Here is a 21,715-nt window from a genome sequence, read left to right on the forward strand (position 1 = left end):
CTGGAGTAGAAGGGAAACCTCCTGCTCCAGAAGGACAGAGTGGTTGGTTACTCTCCACGCTTGTAGAGGTGGTGATTCCGGTGGAAGAGCAAGAAAGTTCAGGTGGTAACCCTGAGCAATGATTGCTAGCACCCATTGATCGGTAGTGATTTATTGCCACCTGCCGTGAAAGTGGCACAATCGACCTCCCACTGGTATGCCTGGCAGAGGAACAGGCTGCTGCTCTCCAAGGCTAAGTCAAAAACCTGAAGCAGGCCCCGGCTGGGGAGCTGCTTGTGACTTTTGCTTCTGGGGCTGGCGAGGCTGAGATTTTTGATAAGGCCTCGTAACTCGGGACCTTGTTGGTGGAGGACAGTACTTCCTTGGGAGAAGAATGACTTCTTAGAGTCCTTCTTGAAGGGCTGTCTAGAAGGGAAGTCAGAAGGTATCGATGAGAGCTGTTTGAGGGTCTCATGATGGTCCTTTAATTCAGCCACTATTTGCTGAATCTGTTCACCGAACAGATTATCTCCTATACAGGGTAGGTCAGAGAGCCTGTCTTGTATTTCTGGGCGAAGGTCAGAAGACTTGAGCCAGGCCCAGCATCTTGCCGAAATGGTGTCGAAAATATCGTAAGCTGTTCTTATCTCATGCTTTCCTGCCTCAAACCCCTTGTTGAGAAGGATTTGAAGATGTTCTTGGAATTGGTCAGGCAGGGTTTCGGAGAAGTCCTGTATTTGCTTGAAAATGACCCTGTTGTATTGGGTCATGTACAGCTGGTAAGAAGCAATTGTGGAGATGAGCATGGCCCCTTGGAACACTCGTCGACCAATATTGTCTAGGAACTTGTGTTCCTTGACAGGAGGGGTAGAGGAGTGAGGCTTCGTCCTTTTTGCTTTCTTTTGAGCTGATTCTACCACAACTGAGTGGTGGTCGAGCTGAGATTTTTGAAAGCCAGGGGCTGACTGTACTAGATAGGTAGTGTCAGCCTTTCTGTGTACTGGGGCAATGGATCCAGGGTTTTCCCAGATCTTTTTGAGGAGGTCAAGAAGAACTTGATGAATGGGAATAGAAGTGTTAACTTTAGGGGCATCCAGGAACTGGAGAAGCTCCATCATCTTGCTCAGTCTGAAGCTGAAAAGGGACCAATTCCGACATTTCCTTCACAAAATTAATGAAATATAGGTCCTCTGGAGGAGAACGCTTTCTACTTTCAGTAGGAGAGGGAGGTGAAGGTAAGTCATCGGTGTCTGTGGAAGTATCATCACCCCAGGTGTCCTAAGGATCAGCAGGCTGACCTGTAGGACGAGAAGGGGGTTGGATACCCGAAGGGTCCGGCTGAGGCTCCGAGAAAATCAAAGGAATTACCAGGGGCACCGTGGACGCCCTGGGGGGGTATCGGTGCCGGCATCGAAGGCATCAATGGCGCCAATGTGCATTTCGCCCCTGATGAATGAATCGGTGGCGAGGGACGACATGGCATCGATGGCTGAGGCAATACCCCCGAAGGAGGAATGCGGAACGGTGTTTCTCCTCCCGATGAAGCTGTCATCGGGGAGTGCAACGGAGCCATCGGAGACCCGGGAATCACCGGTGGAAGGGCAGTCATGAGCGCCTCCATCCGGGAGAGCAGCGGTGCCAGCACTGCTGGAATCGGGTCAGTGACCGGTTCCACTCTCGGTGCCGGAGGAACCTGGTCATTGCATCGCCTTGTTGATGGCCTCCTGGACCAGCCGGTCCAGTTCTTCCCGGAGACCTGGGGCAATCAGCCCTGGCTCCGTGACGGAAGAGGGAGGGCTGAGGCACAGTCGGAGGGACCACCTTTACAGGCGGAATCGCTACTCCCAAACCCCGATCGGGTGAGGGTGGCCTCGATGTCCCGGTCACATGAGTGGTCGGTGCCATTCCTGGACAGGGCTTCTTCGATGGTGGCTAGGACGGTGGCGAAGTCGATGATTTCACTCCCTCAACGGTCCGAGACTTACGATGCCGATGGCGATGTTTCTCCCTACGATCCCCTCGATCTTGAGGGGGAGAAACAGGAGTCGATGGCCGTGAAGACGTCTATGGCGGGCGGTCACCGGACGGATGTCGATGCTGGTGAGACTTCGACGGTGCCAGTTCCAATGACGTCGATGCAATGGACGGCGTCTGGGTGTGAGCACGGAAAAGGAGTCCCATCTTCTCCATTCTGGCTTTGCGACCTTTTGGTGTCACGAGGGCACATTTGGTGCAAGTCAGGACATCATGCTCACGGCCTAAACACATTACACAGACTCCATGAGGGTCTGTGATAAGACATGGTGCGAGTACAGTCCGGGCACCGACGCCATGGCCATAGAAAAATCGAGCCGCGGTACGGTCGACAGCCAGTAGGCCGCGAGGGCCAAACTCGATGGTAATCGACGAAAAACAGTGAAAACCTTACCGGAGTACCGCGGCCTGAGAAAAGTTAGAGGAGGGACCCCTGTGGGGCAATTTAATTTTAATTAACTCCGTGAGGAAAATTCCTGTCAGGAATCTCTTCAGAGCTCCTAAACCGCGAGGCTACTGCTGCGTGGAAAAAAGAAGACTGAAGGGGGACCCCTGCTGGCTGCAGGGTGAGTGCCATGCTGGGCATGCCCAGTAGGGGCCAGTCAAAGTTCTGGAAACTTTGACAGAAGTTTTCCGTGATTGGGCTCCATCCTGATGATGTCACCCATATGTGAAGACTACCATCCTGCTTGTTCTGTGAGAAAATTAAAAAAAAAAAAAACCAAAAGGGCAAACCCCCATTTTAACCTAGAATTTTTGTGGAATTCTTCCAAAAAGATAGAAGAATACGATACACATCTTCAGAAAGGTTAAGGGAATGCTACTCTCTCAACATCCAGGCTGTGAGAGCTACAAATCTGACACTGGGATGACACAGCAATCCCTGATTCTGAGTGATGAGAAATGGGTAAGTCCCCACCCTGATAAGATTTATGATTAAACTCTCCCATAGGCATGGAAACAAAATTTGTCTCAGCCAACAAGGAACAATGAAAATCACACCCCTGTCTTTCTGAGTTTTAGGAGGGTTCTTGCTACCAGAGAAATTAGAGGATAAGCATACAGAAGATCCTCTCCCCAACTTAGGAAGATGACTTTAGAGGCTAGCTTGACTTCCATCTCTCTTCAGAAGCATCTTTGGACCTTTCTGCTCAGATTAAAACATCTACTACTATTGTCCCCACTTGTGGAATAGCTGGTTTGCTACTCGTGTCCAGCAACCATTCATGAGGTTCCAGGAACCAACTTAATTTGTCTGCCAGGACATTCTCTTCGCCTGCCAGATTGTTGAGATTACTTACCTGATAATCTCCTTTTCCTTAGTGTATTCAGATGGACTCAAAACAAGTGGGTATAGTGTGCTCGTGCTAGCAGTTGGAGACGGATCTGACGTCAGCACGGGTACATATACCCCCGCAGGAAGTGCAGCAATTCAGTAATCTTCCTTGCAAAAAGCTGTAGCTGACCAATCGATTAAATGAACAGGATTACCCTGACCGATTGATAGCAGCTGGAGACCGCCAGTGTTCTCAACCGGAAGGCGTCGACACCTGGCAGGGTGGATGCCCTATTATAAGAAAACATGGCTTACCGTGAGTCGGTGAATCCCCATGTATACCGGCAGCTGGGCGGGATGCTGAGTCCATCTGCATACACTAAGGAAAAGGAGATTATCAGGTAAGTAATCTCAACATTTCCTAGCGTGTAGCAGATGGACTCAAAACAAGTACAAAAGCTACTCCCGGACTGGGCGGGAGGCTGCCCGAGGTCCGTTCAGGATTGCCCTCGCAAATGCTGTGTCCTCCCTGGCCTGGATGTCCAGACGGTAGAATCTGGAGAAGGTATGGAGGGAGGACCACGTCGCCGCTTTACATATCTCTGCAGGCGACAGCATCCTAGTTTCTGCCCAAGAGGCTGCTTGCGCTCTGGTAGTGAGCCTTGACCCGTAGAGGCGGTGGTTTCCCTGCTTCTACGTAGGCTGCCTTGATAACTTCTTTGATCCAGCGGATCGCTCGCTGGATCAAAGAAGAAGAACTAGGCCTCTGTGCCGCTGAATCTTGTGAACAATGACGCCCAGCAGGGGCCATGGAGGAAAGGCATATAGTAGGATCCCCTGAGGCCATGGCTGTACCAGGGCATCGATCCCCTGGGATAGCGGATCCCGCCTGGGGCTGAAATACCTGGGTACTTGAGCGTTGGACCTGTCTGCTAGTAGGTCCATGCCCGGCGTCCCCCACTGATCCACAATCATCTGGAAAGCTGTGGGCGACCGCTGCCATTCCCCTGGATTTAGGATTTCTCTGCTGAGGAAGTCTGCCGTGGTGTTGTCCTTCCCGGCGATGTGAACGGCGGAGATGTCCTGGAGATTTGCTTCCGCCCAAGTCATCAGGGGGGCTATTTCTAGGGATACCTGTTGGCTTCTGGTTCCGCCCTGTCGGTTGATGTATGCCACCGTGGTGGCGTTGTCTGACATCACTCTCACCGCTCTGTTGCGAAGTCTGTGGGCAAATCGCAGGCACGCTAGCCTGACTGCCCGTGCCTCTAGTCGGTTGATGTTCCACCCCGACTCTTCTCTGTTCCACCGCCCTTGGGCGGTGCGTTCTTCGCAATGTGCTCCCCATCCGTTCAGGCTGGCATCTGTAGTGAGCAGGGTCCAGGTTGGGGAGGACATTCTTGACCCCCAGCTCATGTGGCCGGGCTGCAACCACCACCGTATCTGATTCCGCACTCTGGCTGGTAGAGGTAAGTGTACGGTGTAGCTCTGTGACCGTGGGCTCCACAGAGATAGGAGGGCGCGTTGTAATGGTCTCAATGTGAGCCCGCGCCCATGGTATCACCTCCAGAGTGGATGCCATAAGGCCGAGGACCTGTAGGTAATCCCAAGCTGTGGGCCTGGTGGCGCTCAGCAGGGCCTGCAGACGATTCCGGAGCTTTGCTCTCCTCTTGGCGGTCAGACTGACCTTGTCTTCCTGGGTGTCGAATCGGACTCCTAGGTATTCCAGCAACTGAGAAGGCTGTAGGGAACTCTTGTTCAAGTTTACTACCCATCCTAGGCTTTCCAGAAGAGATATAACTCTTTATTTAACACCCTCTTTAAGAAGAGATATAACACCCCCTCTTTATTTCCTACTCCAAGTTAAGGCATCCTTGTTATAATGTAACTTTATGCTCCTTTATCTCTTGTTGATTGGTTAATTATATTTTCTGCTTAGTTCATTGTAAACCGAGTTGATTTGATTTGTATCAAGAAAGTCGGTATATAAAAGCCTTAATAAATAAATAAATAAATAACTCTGTTGGTTGCCTGGTGGCTCTCCTCCGGGGACTTTGCCCTGATCAGCCAATCGTCCAGGTAGGGATGGATGAGGATTCCTTCCTGAGTGACGCCGCCACTACTACTATGACCTTGGTAAAGGTTCGCGGCGCGGTGGCTAACCCGAAGGGTAAAGCTCGGAACTGGAAGTGTTGATTCAGGACTTTGAAGCGTAAATAGCGCTGGTGATCCCGATGGATTGGGATATGCAAGTAGGCTTCAGACAGATCTAGGGATGTGAGAAAAGCCCCTGGCTGTACTGCATTCTTGACAGACCGTAGGGTTTCCATGCGAAAGCTGGGGACCCGTAGGTGTCGGTTGACTGACTTGAGGTCCAGGACAGGCCTGAAAGTGCCCTCCTTCTTGGGCACTATGAAATAAATGGAATAATGCCCAGAATGTATCTCCCCTGCAGGCACTGGGATTATGGCTTTTAGGGACAGGAGCCTCTGCAAGGTAACTTCTAGTGCCGTCCTCTTGAGGGGTGAACAAGGAGATTCCACAAACTTGTCTGGTGGGAGCCGAAGAAAGTCCAGGTAGTACCCTTCTCGGATGATGGCGAGGACCCACTGGTCCGAGGTAATCTCGACCCACCTGTGGTAGAAGAGGGTTAGCCTGCCCCCTATGGCTGCTACCCCCGGATGGGTCGGCTGATTGTCATTGTGGGGTGCGGCCGGGACCCGAACCAGAGTCGGTTCCCCTCTTGTTGCGCTTAGTCTGAAAAGACTGGTTCCTGGCCTGTGGACGGGGTGCTTGGTAGCGAGTCCTGTATGGGTTGAAAGCGCTGCGAGTTTCTACCTCTGGATGGTCTAGGAAACGGGCACTGGCTCCTCCTTGGCCTGTCTTCTGGTAGACGGGGTAATGGAGAAGCGCCCCATTTATTGGCCAGTTTCTCGAGGTCGCTGCCGAACAGGAGGGATCCCTTAAAGGGCATTCTCGTGAGACGTGTCTTGTAAGAGGAGTAGGCCGACCAATTACGTAGCCAGAGCTGCCTCCTGGCTGCCACTGCGGATGATACTCCCTTGGCTGCCGTACGGACTAGATCGGACACTGCGTCAGTGAAAAACGAGAGAGCTGATTCAATCTCTTCTCCCGGGGTGTTGTTCCTGGCCTGTGATAAACAGGAACGCGTCACCACGGTGCAGCAGGTCGCAATTCGTAGGGACATGGCTGCCACCTCAAAGGCTTGTTTCAAAATGGCGTCCATGCGCCGGTCATGTGTATCCTTGAGGGCCGTCCCCCCTTCCACTGGAATGGTGGTGCGCTTCACAATTGCGCTTACTATGGCGTCTACCTGAGGGCACGCCAGCATTTCCTTAGCTGCAAGGTCTAAGGGGTACATGCCAACCAAGGCCCGACCCCCTTTGAATGAGACCTACAGTGCATTCCATTCCAGATCGATTAGCTGCTGTGCTGCTTGTAGGAGGGGAAAATGGTGAGTCATTTGACGCAGGCCCTCTAACAGGGGGTTCATTCTCGGTTCCCCCGGGGTGTCATGGCCCGGAAGAGCCAGTTCCGACAGGCATTGAGAGATCAGGCCTGGAAGTTCCGCTTTCAGAAAGAAGCGCCTCATGGTTCGATATGGTTCAATCCCTGAGGGAAATTCTCCCATCTCGGGGGGCTCTTCGTCTTCCTCAGGGCAATCTGAATCCCCATAAGTGGGGCTTCCAGGTGGCGAGCGGCCGTGCCTAGGCCTTGAGGGTCCAGGGGCCGGGTCATCCGGTACATATGGACCCGTTCGGGGCGCAGCCTGCATTGTGACAAAGGCATGAATCCCCTTAAATAATTCCACCCAGGAAAGTGAGGCCGAATCTGGCCTTAGGGGCACCAGGTCTCTCGAGGTCCCTGGCAGCTCCCCGCTGCCTGCTAGGTCCAGGGTGTTCCCTGAGGAACTGGCAAGTACGCTGGGTTGCGACCAGTCCTGGCCTGGAGCTCCCAGGGCCTCTTCACATTGGGCACATAGGGAGTCTGCTTCCTCGCACTGTGTGGCTCTGAGGTTGCATGCAGAGCAGAGGCTTATGCCTGATTCTGGAGGTGCCGGCTCCGCTGACGCATGGGCTCTCTTACACTCCATCTCGTCTATTAACCCAGCTAGAGTCTGCGCTTTGTAATATGCGCGAAAGATGTGCGCCTCTCAACGCGCGCTTAGCAACTGGCGCCTATGCTCATAGCAGCGGGCGCCTAACAGTATGTGCTAAGCGACGGGCGCCTAACAGTATGTGTGCTTATTGCGAACCAGGACAGAAGGCGTCGGCAAGCAGACAGGCAAAATGGCGACCCCCTTGGCGGGTTGCCATGTAGGCAGACTCTGCTACTCCTCGGTTCCTCGGAGACCAACAAGAAAATGTATGCCTTACCTTGTCTTCGGCGCTTCCCGGCTGCGACCTGGGCGGTCTACAGCTGCGGGGGGAGAGGGTGATTACCGTCACCGCCGCGCTCGAGGAGGTGCACCCGCTGCCTCTAGGCCGCGCCCGAATTCGTCTCGCTCGGGGGCCAAGTCCACGCCGGGACCGAGGCTGCCTCTAGGCCACGCCCGAACTCGTCTCATTCGGGGGCCAAGCCGCGCCCGAGCCCTTCTCACTCAGGGGCTAGGTCCCTGCCGCGAACCAGCCACCGGACCGAGGCACTCACCTCCGAGGGACCACGGAATTCACCTCTGGAAACTCAACTGGGGGAGTGACCGAATGGTATCACCTTCAGGTAGGTTTCTTCTAAGAATTTAGTCGTTAGAATTTGGAAAAACGCTCAGCGAGCGTGGGAAGCTCCAAACTGCTTTGGAGACGGAAATTACTGAATTGCTGCACTTCCTGTGGGGGTATATGTACCCGGGCTGACGTCAGATCCGTCTCCAACTGCTAGCACGAGCACACTATTCCCACTTGTTTTGAGTCCATCTGCTACACGCTAGGAAAATGTAGCCTTCCTGACCATTCCTGAGAAATAGCCCAGTTCCACATCTGAAGTTTCCTGACACAAGAGGTATGAGCTTGCTTCTCCCTGCTTGTTCAAGTAGAATGAGGACAATTTTGTTGGCCAGCTAATCTCTGAAAGCCTTCAGAATGCATCATATAACCCTCGTCTCTTGGAAGATTATCTAATTCAATTTTCACAAACAGACCGAAGGCCTGAGAAAGAAGCTCCTCTACATGAACTCCTCAGCCCAGGTTGGACGCATCCATGGTTTGGATAATTTGCACTAGATGAATTTGAAAGGATATTCTTTTTGGCCCAATTTGATTGAATCAGCAACCATAATATAATCCCTGAATTGCTGGGTTATGTGGATGCTGTCTTTTTGATCCTGAGTAACCTGAACTCACTGTAACCTCAAAGCTCATTAAGCCTATCTCATATGAAGATGTGCTAGGAAAGTGACATGTACTGTTGATGCCTTGAGGCCCAACATTCTGAACATGTCCCATACTAACTCATTTGTATCCCCCCTCCACTGTGACTATCAATGTAATGATCCTCTCCTGTGGAAGAAAAGCTTTTACCGGAATCATATCTACCGGTAGCAGAGCACCTATAAATTTCAACTGATATGATGGGATCAAGTGAGACGGTGTAATTTATGACCCCAGCAACTCCATCAACCCAGGCAATTTTGCTCATTGATTCTATAGCACATCCTTGAGATCTGCTCTTGACTAGCTAATCATTCTGGTAGGGAAATACATGCATCCCCAGTTTGCATAGATGCACAGCCCACCAGAAGACGTTTCATGAACACACGTGGTGCTGATGCCAGGCCAAGGGGCAGCACACAATATAGGAAGTAATACTTTCCTATTACAAATCTGTGACCTGTCTATGTGGATGAAAGCATCCTTTGGATCCAGGAAGCACAGTCAGTCTAGAAAAGGGATTAAGGTGACCAGAGAAACCATCTTTAACTATTCTTCTACTAGGAATTGGTTCAAAGCCCTTAAGTCTAGGATGAAATGGAGTACCCCTGCTCTCTTTCGGATCAGGAAACACCTGGAATAAAAACCCTGCCCTGTTTTCGCTAATGAAAACAGGGCAGGGTTTTCCCTTTTAGAGGCTAACTGCATTAGCAGGGCAGGGTTTTCCCTTTTAGAGGCTAACTGCATTAGCAGGGCAGGGTTTTCCCTTTTAGAGGCTAACTGCATTAGCCTCTAAAAGGGAAGAGCTCCTTTTGTAGCAGATCCTGACACTTAGAAGTAGACCAACAGCTTCTCGGTGGGTAATTTGGTGAATTTTCTAACAGATGCAATCTAGATCCATTCTTGACTATGCTGAGAACCAAGTATCTGAGATTATTCAGGGCCAATGGTTCAAGTAAAACCTCAGCCTTCCCAACAGGAAGATTCTCCAGCACAGACACTGGAATTCTGGCTATACCTAGTTCGATCCAGTGAAAATCCTGTCCCAGGTTTTGGCTGGCAATCTGGCTGGGATTTTGGGCCCTCTGCTATCTGTGACAAAAGCAAGGTCCCTGCTGCTGATGGAAATGATATCATCTCCTCAGCAGATAAAAAGGTCTTCTCAGTGCTCCATTTGAATCCCTCCTGGATGAAGAGGGCAGGTCAGGAGTGGCAGTGGATAGGGTCTGAAGCAGTGGACTTTCATTTGAGCCACCACTTCCCTTGACCTCATCTCCAAAATTATTCTCCCCACAGCAAGGCACCTCTGTCTCCATCTACTGGCAGGGGGGGGCATAAGCCCACACATCTGAGCTGGTATAGAATAATTCAAGGAAAGGAAATTAACAGGTAAAATTAAAATGTCTCCATCCTGTTGTGCAATGTTGATTAACACTTACCCTAAACAGCTCAGCTGTTATTGCTACAAAAGATGCTTTCATCATGTATTGAGTGTATGAAGATTTATATCATCAAGATTTGTTTTTATTCTTAATTAGTTTTGGAATATTCCTGTAATTGTTCTTTCACAATGAAAGAGTAGCATATGATGTTTAAATCGATGACAAACTCCTTTAATGAATTTTTATTTGGATTTTTTTTTTTTTTTAGACACAATGTGAAAAACATACAAGGCTGTGAAGGATTTTTCAAGGCACTATATACAGTTGTGATTATAAATGTACATTACCCTGGCAGAATTTTTAAGATGTGTAACATTTTAAGAAAACATTAGATCAGACAAAACGTGTTATTTTTAATGTTTCAAATTAAACTATTATGCATCACAGAATAGCACAATCATTAAACAAAACATAGCAATAAGTGAAATAATAAAATGGTCCTGTACAAAAGTTTATAAACCCTTGAATGTTTGGGCTGAAAATATACCCTCAAGTTGACACATACACGTTGATATGGCAATGAAGGGGTAGGTATCCACACCTGTGCCTTGTTTAATTGTAATTAGTGTCTATGAATAAATAGTCAATGAGTTTCTTACCTCTTGAGAGACCCTTGTGCATTTTATCCAGGACTGCACTGACTTTGGTAGTTAATGAAACATGGGAAAGTACAAGACCTGACAAAGGATCTCCAGTAAAAGTAGTTCAACTTTATAAATCATGAAAAGGATATAAAAAGATATCCAAAGATTTGAAAATGCCAGTCAGTACTGTTCAAGCTCTGATCAAGAAGTGGAAAGTTATGGGTTCTGTTAATACCAAGCCACGGTCAGATAGACCAAGAAAGATTTCAGACAACTGTGAGGAAAATTTGTCAGGATGCAAAGAAAAACCCACAAGTAACTTCTACTGAAATACAGGCTTCTCTGAAGCCAAGTGGTGTGGGTGTTTCAGCATGCACAATAAAGAGATACTTGAAAAATAATGGCTGCATGGTAGAGTTGCTAGAAAAAAGCCATTGCTGCACTAATGCCACAAAACAGCCCGCTTACAATACGCCAAACAGCACCTAGAGAAGCATCCAAACTTCTCAGCACTCCAAATTACTTTGTTCCAGACCAAAACTGAACTTTAAGGTCACAACCATAAACGCTATGTTTGGAGAGGAGTCAATAAGGACTACGAAGAGAAGCACACCATCCCTACTGTGAAGCCTGGAGGTGAATCTCTACCGTTTTGGGGATGTGTGAGCTCCAGTGGCACAGAGAGTTTCACAGAATTGATGGCAGGATGAATGCAATATCTTATCAGAAAATGCTGGAGACAAAAATTTGCATTCATCATATAGGAAGCTACGCATGGGGCGCACCTGGAGTTTCCAACATGATAATGATCCGAAACATAAGATCACATCGAACTCTTCAGTGGCTGCAACAGAAGAAAGTGAAGGTTCTGGCGTGGCCATCACAGTCTCCTGACCTCAACATTATTGAACCTCTCTGGTGAGAACTCAAATATGCAATTCATGCTAGACAATCAAAGAATTTACAGGATCTAGAAGCTTTTTTGTCAAGAGGAATGGGCAGCTTTACCACATGAGAAAATAAAGGGCCTCATTCACAACTATCACCAAAGATTGCAAGCAGTCAGTGATGCAACAGGGGGCAATACACAATATTAAGAACTAAGGGTATGCAAACTTTTGAACAGGACCATTTTATTATTTCCGTTATTGCTATGGTTTTTTCTTTTCTTTTTTATGATCGTGCTATTCTGTAATGCATAATAGTTTAATTTGAAATTCTAAGAATAAGATACATTTTGTCTGATCACTCATGTTTTCTTAAAATGCTACACATCTTACAAATTCTGCCAGGGGTATGTAAACTTATGAGCACAACTGTATATGTTCTGTTCAAGCAATTGCTATTATTAATCTGTTATGTTTAAAGGATAAAAACCCTAATTAAAATCTGACATTTGATAAGCATATGAATACTTGTTCTGATTGCAGTAAATTCTTATCGATAACTCAGAATTTAACTCTTAATACTGGTTACCCCTACAGTGCCAAAAGCATGAGTTTGGACTTCAAAGACTAATTTGGCTTGCGCCCTAGATAGGTGATAGAGTTAATCTCAAGGCACTGACACTGAGGTGGAAGAGGGTAAGGAGGCACCTTTTAGATGTGAGACAAATACAGAAGGGTATAACCGTTGGTCCACTGGTCACCCATCTCTTCTGCTGCACATGAACACAGTTTTTCTAAAAGCTATACACGATTCTCCGAAAATACAAGATACAGGTCAGGCACTCTAAATATGCATCTCCATTAGAGCCGTTTACTGTCAGACAACTAGGAATAAACTCCATGACTCATCAATGCCTTGAAACTTACTCTTAAAATCAGCTCCAGACATAACTTCATTATAGCATGACAGATTAGCAATGAACACCTTGAAGTCTACATGGCATTCTCTCAAGATCTTCCATACAACCACTTACTTCAATGGCCGATCTCCAAACATAACCCCATTAAAAGCTAGGGCACGAGGCACGCAATTTTGGTCTGCAAACTCCACAAATGCGAATCGTGTTGGTTGTGTCTCATCACCAGCCATACGCACAAACTTCACCTCACCAACTTGCTTAAAAAATTCAAGCAACTGTTCGGCTGTTGTAGTCTAAAAAGAGATAGAAATCTATGTTATAAAAATATACAAAAGAGATAATGAAAACTGTATTTATCAAAGCAGGAAAATAAAACTATGAAATCAGTTTTAAATTTTTTGAAGTATATTTAAGTTTTGGGTTTCTACCTTCCAACTTCCTCTTATGGAATTACTATAACCATTGTCTTCTAGGCAAGTAGTAAACATCTATTTTTTACACTTTCACTATGAAGGTGAAATTAGTTACCTGAGAATTCAAATTCCCAACATAAATTGTTCTCCTAATTTCATCAACCTTAGAAGGATCCACATTTCCCATAAGTGGCGGTTGAGGAATGTCTCCCAGGGCTGCAAGGTTAGGGTCCAGAGTCGCTGGCAAAGCTGCTCCCAAAGTGCTAAATGTGACACTCAGCTGCAAAAACAAAAACATTACATTCTCTTAAGACACAGATGATAAAAGTTCCGATTTACCCAGCTCCATGCCAGATACAGTCAGATTTTCAATGCCTATTCAGTAAGTACAGTTTCTTAAACATTGTCATCTAAACACAGTGCTTCTCAACCCAGTCCTCGGGGCACTCCTAACTGGTCAGGTTTTCAGGATATCCATAATGACATGCACAAAACAGATTTGTATAAAGTGGATGCAATGCATGCAAATCTATCTCATGCATATTCACTGAGAATATCCTGAAAATCTTTCTGACTAGGGGTGCCCTAAGGACTAGGTTGAAAAGCACTGGTTTAACAAAACATTTCTTGATGCAACATGACATCTAAAGAAGGGACCTGTGAGGTCTTGAAAGCTCCGCACTATGTTTCTTTTTTGCCAATTTTCTAAAAGGCATTACAAGCCATTAAACTCGTTTTCTCTAGTACAGCAAGTTTGCTCACTATAAACAGGATTCTCCATAGACAGCAGAAGGAATAACCATGACACATGGGTGACTTCATCAGATGGTGCCAAACAGACCCATCTCTCTAGCTCAGTTAAATTTTTACTACTGAACATGCACACTCTGAAGATGATTGTAGAGCTTACTTTTAGTTTGGTAGTCTACTCTCCAGGGCAACACCGAGAATTAAACATGGCTAATTCATCCTGCTGTCTATGGAGAACCCTCTTTCCAGTAAGCAAACTTGCTTTCTCTGTTGACAAGCAGGGCTGAATTAGCCATGATGCATAGAAGTCCCATGCTGAAGGTTATAAGCAGATCACTTTAAAAAGCAATCCGGATGCCCCAAAGAGAAACAAAGCTGTACAAAACCTCTTACCCAAAGATACTGTCACATCTAGAGAGATTGTCTAAACAGTAATGAGATGTGAAAGTGGTATGGATGAGCAAGTTTCAGCTTTGCAGGTATATTCAATGGACACAGTTCTTATGTCAGCCAGTGAGGTGGCCACGGATCACAGTTTGTGGCGGCCAGAGTATAGCAATGTACGATATGATATGCTAGACCAGGGGTCGGGAACCTTTTTGGCTGAGAGAGCCATGAACGCCACATATTTTAAAATGTAATTCTGTGAGAGCCATACTAACTACAATGCCCCCCAAGACCTACCAAATCAATTTACTACAACCCCCCTCCCTCCTGACCCCCCCTCCCAAGACCTGCCAAAAGTCCCTGGTGGTCCAGCAGGGGTCCAGGAGCGATCTCCTGGACGGGCTGTCGGCTGCCAGTAGTCAAAATGGCACCGACGGCCCTTTGCCCTCACTATGTCACTGGAGTCGACCAATGGCGGCGGTAGTCCCTGTGACATAGTAAGGGCAAGGGGCCGTCGACGCCATTTTGATTACTGGCAGCCGACGGCCCTTTGCCCTTACTATGTCACAGGGGCTATCGCCGCCATTGGTCGACTCCAGTGACATAGTGAGGGCAAAGGGCCGTCGGCGCCATTTTGACTACTGGCAGCCGACAGCCCAAGTCCAGGAGATCGCTCCCGGATCCCCACTGGACCACCAGGGACTTTTGGCAGGTCTTGGGGGGGTCAGGAGGGTGGGGGGTTGTAGTAAATTAATTTTGGAGGTCTTGGGGGGGGGGGCGTCAGGAGGGTGGGAGGCTTTGTTAGATTTTTACTTTTTTATTAAAGATTTGGCCGCGAGCCAGATGCAGCCATCAAAAGAGCCACATCTGGCTCGCGAGCCATAGGTTCCCGACCCCTGTGCCAGACAGTTGACAACAGCTGTTCCCAGTTTATTGGGATCATAGGAGACAAAAAGTTGAGAAGCCTGTCAGCATGGTTGTGTTTTCTTCAGATAAACAGGACAAAGTCCTTTTACAGTCCAGTGAACGAATGGCCTGCTCCCCTTTATGTGCATGAGGTCTTAGGCATGGGAAAACCAATGGCTTGATTCAAATAAGCAGCCAAAAACACTTTTGGCGGGAACTTAGGGTGAGTGCAGAGCACCAGACTGTTTTGGAAAAATTGTAGGTAATGAACCAATGCCTGGAGCTCGTCAACTCTACTATCTGAAGTGATAGTGACTAGAAACTCCATTTTCCAAGTAAGAATCTTTAATGACATCGATTCAAATAGCTCATAGGGAGAGGACTCATCAGTTGTGCCATGATGAACTTCAATGCCAGAGAATGGATAGAGATAATCTTTCCATGCACTTGAGGATGGTAAGCAGCGATGACACTGTTGAGACTCGAAGATGAGAAGGAGAACAAGTATTGAAGCAGATCTTTTGGAACACAGGCAAATGGGTTCAAAGAGCCTGCCCGACACCAAGATGAAAAACTTCCATTTAAAACTATACAATTTTCTGGAAGACTGATTCCTGGTTGAAATAATGTTCTCAACCTCCTTAGATAGTGGCAATGATGAGGCTATCGAGGGCTCAACATCCATACCTTCAAGTAGAAAAAAGGGAAATTTGGGTGACAGATGATTCTCCTCCTAGTCAGTAAAGCTGGATTGCATCCTGGAGGCAGAATCAGCAGGCAGATTGATAACCAGGTAAAAGAACCATGTTTGCCTGGGCCAAGCTAGAATAATAAGGATAAGATGTGCCCAGCCTCTGTGTACCTTCACTACTGACCTCATCACCAACAGAAGCAGAGGAAAGGCATACATAAGATCTGCATCTCACTTGAGCAGAACAGCATCCAAAAGAGATCTGAACTTGCTTTGAAGAAGGGATCAAAAGCTGTCAGCTTTCCGGTTGTCTTCTGATGTGAAGAGGCCGATTTGGTGACCCTTCTGTTCAAACAGCCCATCTGCCAAACCATGATCCAGGGACCTCTCGTGGGGGCAAAATTTTTCAGATTCCTGGCAAACGATCCAGAACCCTGCACCCCTTTGCTATATATAAATTGCCACTCGGATGTCGATTTGGATCAGAATTCTCTTTCCCTGGAGATTAAAGAATACCTTTAGTGCATGTTGAATGGTTTGTAGCTCCAAGATGTTGATTTGAAACAGATATTCTGTCATCAAACAGATCCCCTGAATTCAGAATGAACCCATGTGCTCTCTGCTCCCTGGTAGACATATGTCACCAAAATTATTTGGTGAGGTAGAATTTAGAAAGGAGCACCTTCCTCCAGGACCCAGCCACCAAAGGAAAGACATTTTCATCTCTGTGGTAACCTTAAACAGGGTGTGACAAGAGCTAAAGCAGTTGATCCCACTGAGTATGGAGATGCCACTGGGTAACTCATGTTGAGGCATGTCATGGGGACCACATACATCACTGTTGCCATATGACAGAGGACAACCAGAATTACTTGAGCCAAGACTTGATCCCACTGTAGTAAGTTCTGGACCAGAGTTCAAGGACAAAACACCTGATCCGATGAGAGAAAGGCTTTCTCCTCCAATGAGACTATCCATGCCCCGAACAACATTCTCTGGGTAGGGATGAGGTTAGACTTGGCAAAGTTGATAATGAAGCCTAGCCTTTGAAAGAGCTGGATTATCTTATGTAGGTGGTCCAACACACCTGCTTGGGAAGGTCCTATCACCAGTCAGTCATCCAGGTAAGGGAAGAGACAAATTCTCTGGTGACAAAGGTGTGCCGCTGCTACTGCTAGGGATTTCATGAAGACCCTCAGGGTCTTGTATTGGTAATAAGAACAATCTCCTATGAACCTGAGGTATTTCCAAGGAGAATGATGAATGGGAATGTGAGCATATGCATCTTTCAGATCCAAAGTGCATATCCAATCTTCAGCTTGAAGGGCTGGATAGTGTGGAGGGAATTCATTTTGAACGTCTCCCATAATATGCTCTAGTTTAGTCTTTGTAAACCGAGGATGGGTCTCAATCTCACAGGCTTCTTGGGGATAAGGAAATAGTGAGTGAAAGATTCTTGCCAGATCTTTCAGAGGGAAAGGTTCTATTGCTCACTGGCTGATGTGACTCTACCTTGAGACGGAGCTGGGTATAGTGAGACGGATCCGGTTTGAAGGCCAAACAGTGAAGTGGTGAGAATCGTGAGAAGAGCAATCTAAGCCCAGATTCAATATTTAAGGACCCAATGATCCATGGTGACCTACTGCCACTCTTCGAGAAACAGGAGGCATCCTTCCTCACAATAGAGGAGTCATTTGAAGACAGAGACTCATCAAAAATGCAACTTAGTTTTAGACTGGGCCTGTTATGATACTTAAGGATAAGGTCTCTCACAAGAATGCTCTTGTGCCGGAAGCTGTCATTGCAGTATAACATAAGTGGTGCAATACCACTGGAATTGGTGGAAAAGGCATCTCTGGAACACTTATAAGTAAAGTAAGAACATCTAAACGAAGAAGGCTGCTTGGTTCCCACTGATAATGACTGAATGGCCATATGCTGCTCTTTAATATAAGACAGTTTCTCAGACCTTGTCTCCTGAACACGGGATATCAGCCAACCTTTCATGCACAACCTCATGTAGGCTGGTGGCTCTCAAGCAATCCATTCAGCATGTTCCAACTGCTGCCGCAGACAATTTTGCTGCGGTATCAAAAGATTCATACAATGACTGTAGGATATGATGCTTGCATTCTTCTACATCCAGCAGCACCTGCTGATAGCTTTCCTGCTCCTCTGATGAAAAAGTCTATCAGAGATTTCAGCTTCTCAATAGTCGTGCAAGTATTGTACAATGTATAGTTGGTGGGCTATAATACAGGTATTGAGCATCGAGCTCTGAAAGACTTCCTTCTTGAAGTTGTTAAATAGCCCAGGGTCTTTACTTGGGGGGAGCGGGAAGAGGGTGTTGGAAAGAATTCTATCTTTTTGATCATTTCAATGCAGACTCTACAACCACTAACTGGTGCGGTAGTTAATCAACGCCAAACCCTGGAAACTATTGCTCTGTATTTAAGGTCCAATTTCCTGGCAATCCACCAGGTATTATCTTTCTAGTTATTTTTAAAATCCCTTTGTGAAGGGAACACAGGATTCAACCGACTAGATCACCTGGGTGTGGTGTAATCAGTTGCACAGCAATGAATATCAAGCCCAAAGCTACTAAATTGAAACATAGTAATATTAGCACGTGGTCTGGTTGAGGGTTGCACAGCTTACCTGGTTCCTGTTTGGCCAAGTTTAATGGTCTAATTTAATATAAATATTCTTTGTTAGCCCAATATATTTTGCTTTACTTCTGCTCGTGTAAGGAAAGTAGCTTTAGATACATTGGAGGCTGGGGTGAGTAAAGAGCAATAAAAGGTTATATGGTAAGGATGGCCTATATTTGTCTATGGTAAAAAAAGATGATGCTAAGTGAAAAAATCAGATCATACATTATCAGGCATTTAAGCTAGGGAGCAGGGGTGGCAGGAGGTGGCCAGTGAATTTAGCATGTCACCCTCAAGCAAAACAGGAAGAGGGAAGAAAAAGTAACAAAATCAATCAGTTCAAAAAAAGTAGAAAAGGCAACTAGGAAGAACAGCTGGAAAGCTATGACTACAAATGCTTATAGTCTGACCAACAAAATCCCAGACCTGCAGGCTCTAATGATGGAGGCAGACTTGGATGTTGTTGCTGTTATGGAGACATGGTTCACAGATTCTCATGATTGGGATACAGCCATCCCAGGCTAGAGCTTGTTAAGAAAGGACAGAAAAGGGGCAGGAATAGCTCTTTATGTCAAAAACAACTGAACTGCAAGGGACGTGGGGTCGAGAAGAAGCATTATGGATCTTAAAAAAAAAAAAAAAAAAAAAAAAAATGCTGCTTCCGTTTTTACTGATGTGATCTATAGGCCACCGATTCAAACAGAATAACTAGGCAGAGAACTCACTGAAGACATCCCAAAGGTAGGAAAGAAGGGAGAAGTGTTGCTCATTTGAGATTTTAACTTGCCTAATATGGACAGAAGCATCCTATCTGCAGAATCTACAAGTAGATAGATAGATCGTGGATGCCCTTCAAGAGGCTCTGCTCAAACAAATGGAAATGAAACCCACGAGGGAGAGTGTGATACTGCATCTAATGCTCACTAATGGTGATAATGTCTCTAATGTTTAAGTAGAGGTTCACCTGACCAGCAGAGATCATCAGATGGCATGGTTTGATTTAATGAATAGGATACAGAGAAGTCACAAGACCACCCAAGTTTTAAATTTCACAAATACAGACTTCATCAAAATGGGGACGTACCTGGAGGAAGAACTGGAGACTGGAATAAAATGGGTGAAGTGAATCAACAGTGGGCCAAATTAAAAGGCATTATTAAAAAGACAACAGATAGATATATTAGAAAAGTAAACAAGAGTAAAAGGAAAAGAAACTGAGGTGGCTAAAAAATTAAGGCAAAAAGAACATTGTTTAAGAAGTATAAAAGGATCCCAAAAAAGGAAACAGGGAAGAATATCTTTTAAAATTTAAGGAGACAAAGAAAAATAAGGAAAGCAAAAGATCAAGTAGAAGAAAAGACTGCCAAACAGGTAAAGTGAGATGACAAAACAATTTTCAGATATAATCAGAGAAAGAAGGGACGCCAGAAGTGGTACTTTGAAATTGAAAGGTGAAGAGGAGCAATATATTGAGAGAAATGAAGAAATAAATGGCAGAAATATTAAACAAATACTTCAGTTCAATGTTCATTAAAGACCCTGGAGAAGGAACATTGATAGTTGACAAGACCATAGATGAGGATGGGATTGACAAAACTCCGTTTAAAAAAAAGAGAATGTATGGGAAAAGCTAGGTAGTGAAAGCGGAAAAGGCCATGGAGCTGGATGAGATACATCCCAGGATGCTGAGGGAGCTCAGAGATGTGCTGGTAGGTCTGCTGAAAGACCTGTTCAATAGATCCCTGGAAACAGGAATGGTGCCACAGGACTGGAGAAAAGCAGTGGTGGTCCCACTTCACAAAAGTGGTAGCAGAGAGAAGACTGGAAACCACAGGCCGGATAGCCTCACCTTGGTGATGAGAAAATTAAGGGAGACCCTGCTGCAGGAAAGGATAGTGAACTATCTACAATCAATCGGTTGCTGGACCAGAGGCAACATGGATGCATTAGGGGAAGGTTCTGTTAAGACAAATCTGATTTTTTTTTTTTTTTTTTGGATTGTGTGACAAGAGAATTGGATCGAAGAACATAAGAAACTGCCATGCTGGGTCAGACCAAGGGTCTATCAAGCCCAGCATCCTGTTTCCAACAGAGGCCAAACCAGGCCACAAGAACCTGGCAATTTCCCAAACACTAAGAAGATCCCATGCTACTGATGCAATTAATAGCAATGGCTATTCCCTAAGTAAAATTGATTAATAGCCATTAATGGACCTCTCCTCCAAGAACTTATCCAAACCTTTTTTGAACCCAGCTACACTAACTGCACTAACCACATTCTCTGGCAACAAATTCCAGAGCTTTATTGTGCGTTGCGTGAAAAACAATTTTCTCCGATTAGTCTTAAGTGTAAATAACCAATTCACATCTACTCGTTCAAGACCCCTCATGGTCTTAAAGACCTCTATCGTATCCCCCCTCAGCCGTCTCTTCTCCAAGCTGAACAGCCCTAACCTCTTTAGTCTTTCCTCATAGGGGAGTTGTTCCATCCCCTTTATCACTTTGGTTGCCCTTCTCTGTACCTTCTCCATCACAACTATATCTTTTTTGAGATGCGGCAACCAGAATTTTACACAGTATTCCAGGTGCGGTCTTACCATGGCTAATAGTGGCTATTTTACTTTCAAAAAAGCTTCTTTCATGTCTAATAGTGGCTATTTTACTTTCATTTTCCGTTTTATTAACCATTCCTTTCCTAATAATTCCTAACATTCTGTATGCTTTTTTGACTGCTGCAGCATATGGAGCCGACAATTTTATCCACTAGAGAGAACAATATTTAGAGGAGTGCCACAGGGTTTGGTTTTGGGACCAGTTCTGTTTAACATCTTTGTGAGTGACACTGCGGAAGGGATACAGATGATATCAATATCTGCAACAGAGTGGATATGCCTGAAGGAGTAAAGAGAATGAAAAGTGATTTAAGAAAGCTTGAAGAGTAGTCAAAGGTTTTGCACCTAGAATTAGACACCAAGAAGCACAGTCATGCATCTCAAAAAGGATATAGTTGCGATGGAGAAGGTACAGAGAAGGGCAACCAAAATGATAAAGAGGATGGAACAGCTCCCCTATGAGGAAAGGCTAAAGAGGTTAGGGCTGTTCAGCTTGGAGAAGAAACGGCTGAGGGGGGATATGATAGAGGTCTTAAGATCATGAGAGGTCTTGAACGAGTAGATGTGAATTGGTTATTTACACTTTCGGATAATAGAAGGACTAGGGGGCATTCCATGAAGTTAGCAAGTAGCACATTTAAGACTAATCGGAGAAAATTCTTTTTCACTCATCGCACAATAAAGCTCTGGAATTTGTTGCCAGAGGATGTGGTTAGTGCAGTTAGTGTAGCTGGGTTCAAAAAAGGATTGGATAAGTTCTTGGAGGAGAATCAAGTTTACTTAGGGAATAGCCACTGCT

The 21,715-nt window shown here is 46.1% G+C and overlaps 1 protein-coding gene across 2 annotated transcripts in view; it reads right to left on the reverse strand.

The window, feature by feature from the left end:
* The window catches only part of SREK1 (splicing regulatory glutamic acid and lysine rich protein 1), a 323,133-nt gene that overhangs the window by 197,344 nt on the left and 104,074 nt on the right, over positions 1–21,715 (reverse strand). For both annotated transcript variants that reach the window (XM_029575998.1, XM_029575991.1), the window contains exons 4-5: positions 13,035–13,199; positions 12,621–12,799 (exon numbers count right to left, since the gene is read on the reverse strand). In XM_029575998.1, coding sequence (XP_029431858.1) covers positions 12,621–12,799; positions 13,035–13,199 — 344 coding nt within the window. The remainder of the gene's footprint in view (positions 1–12,620; positions 12,800–13,034; positions 13,200–21,715) is intronic.

The sequence above is a fragment of the Rhinatrema bivittatum genome, chromosome 1, assembly GCF_901001135.1.
Source record: "Rhinatrema bivittatum chromosome 1, aRhiBiv1.1, whole genome shotgun sequence".
Lineage (NCBI taxonomy): Eukaryota > Metazoa > Chordata > Amphibia > Gymnophiona > Rhinatrematidae > Rhinatrema > Rhinatrema bivittatum.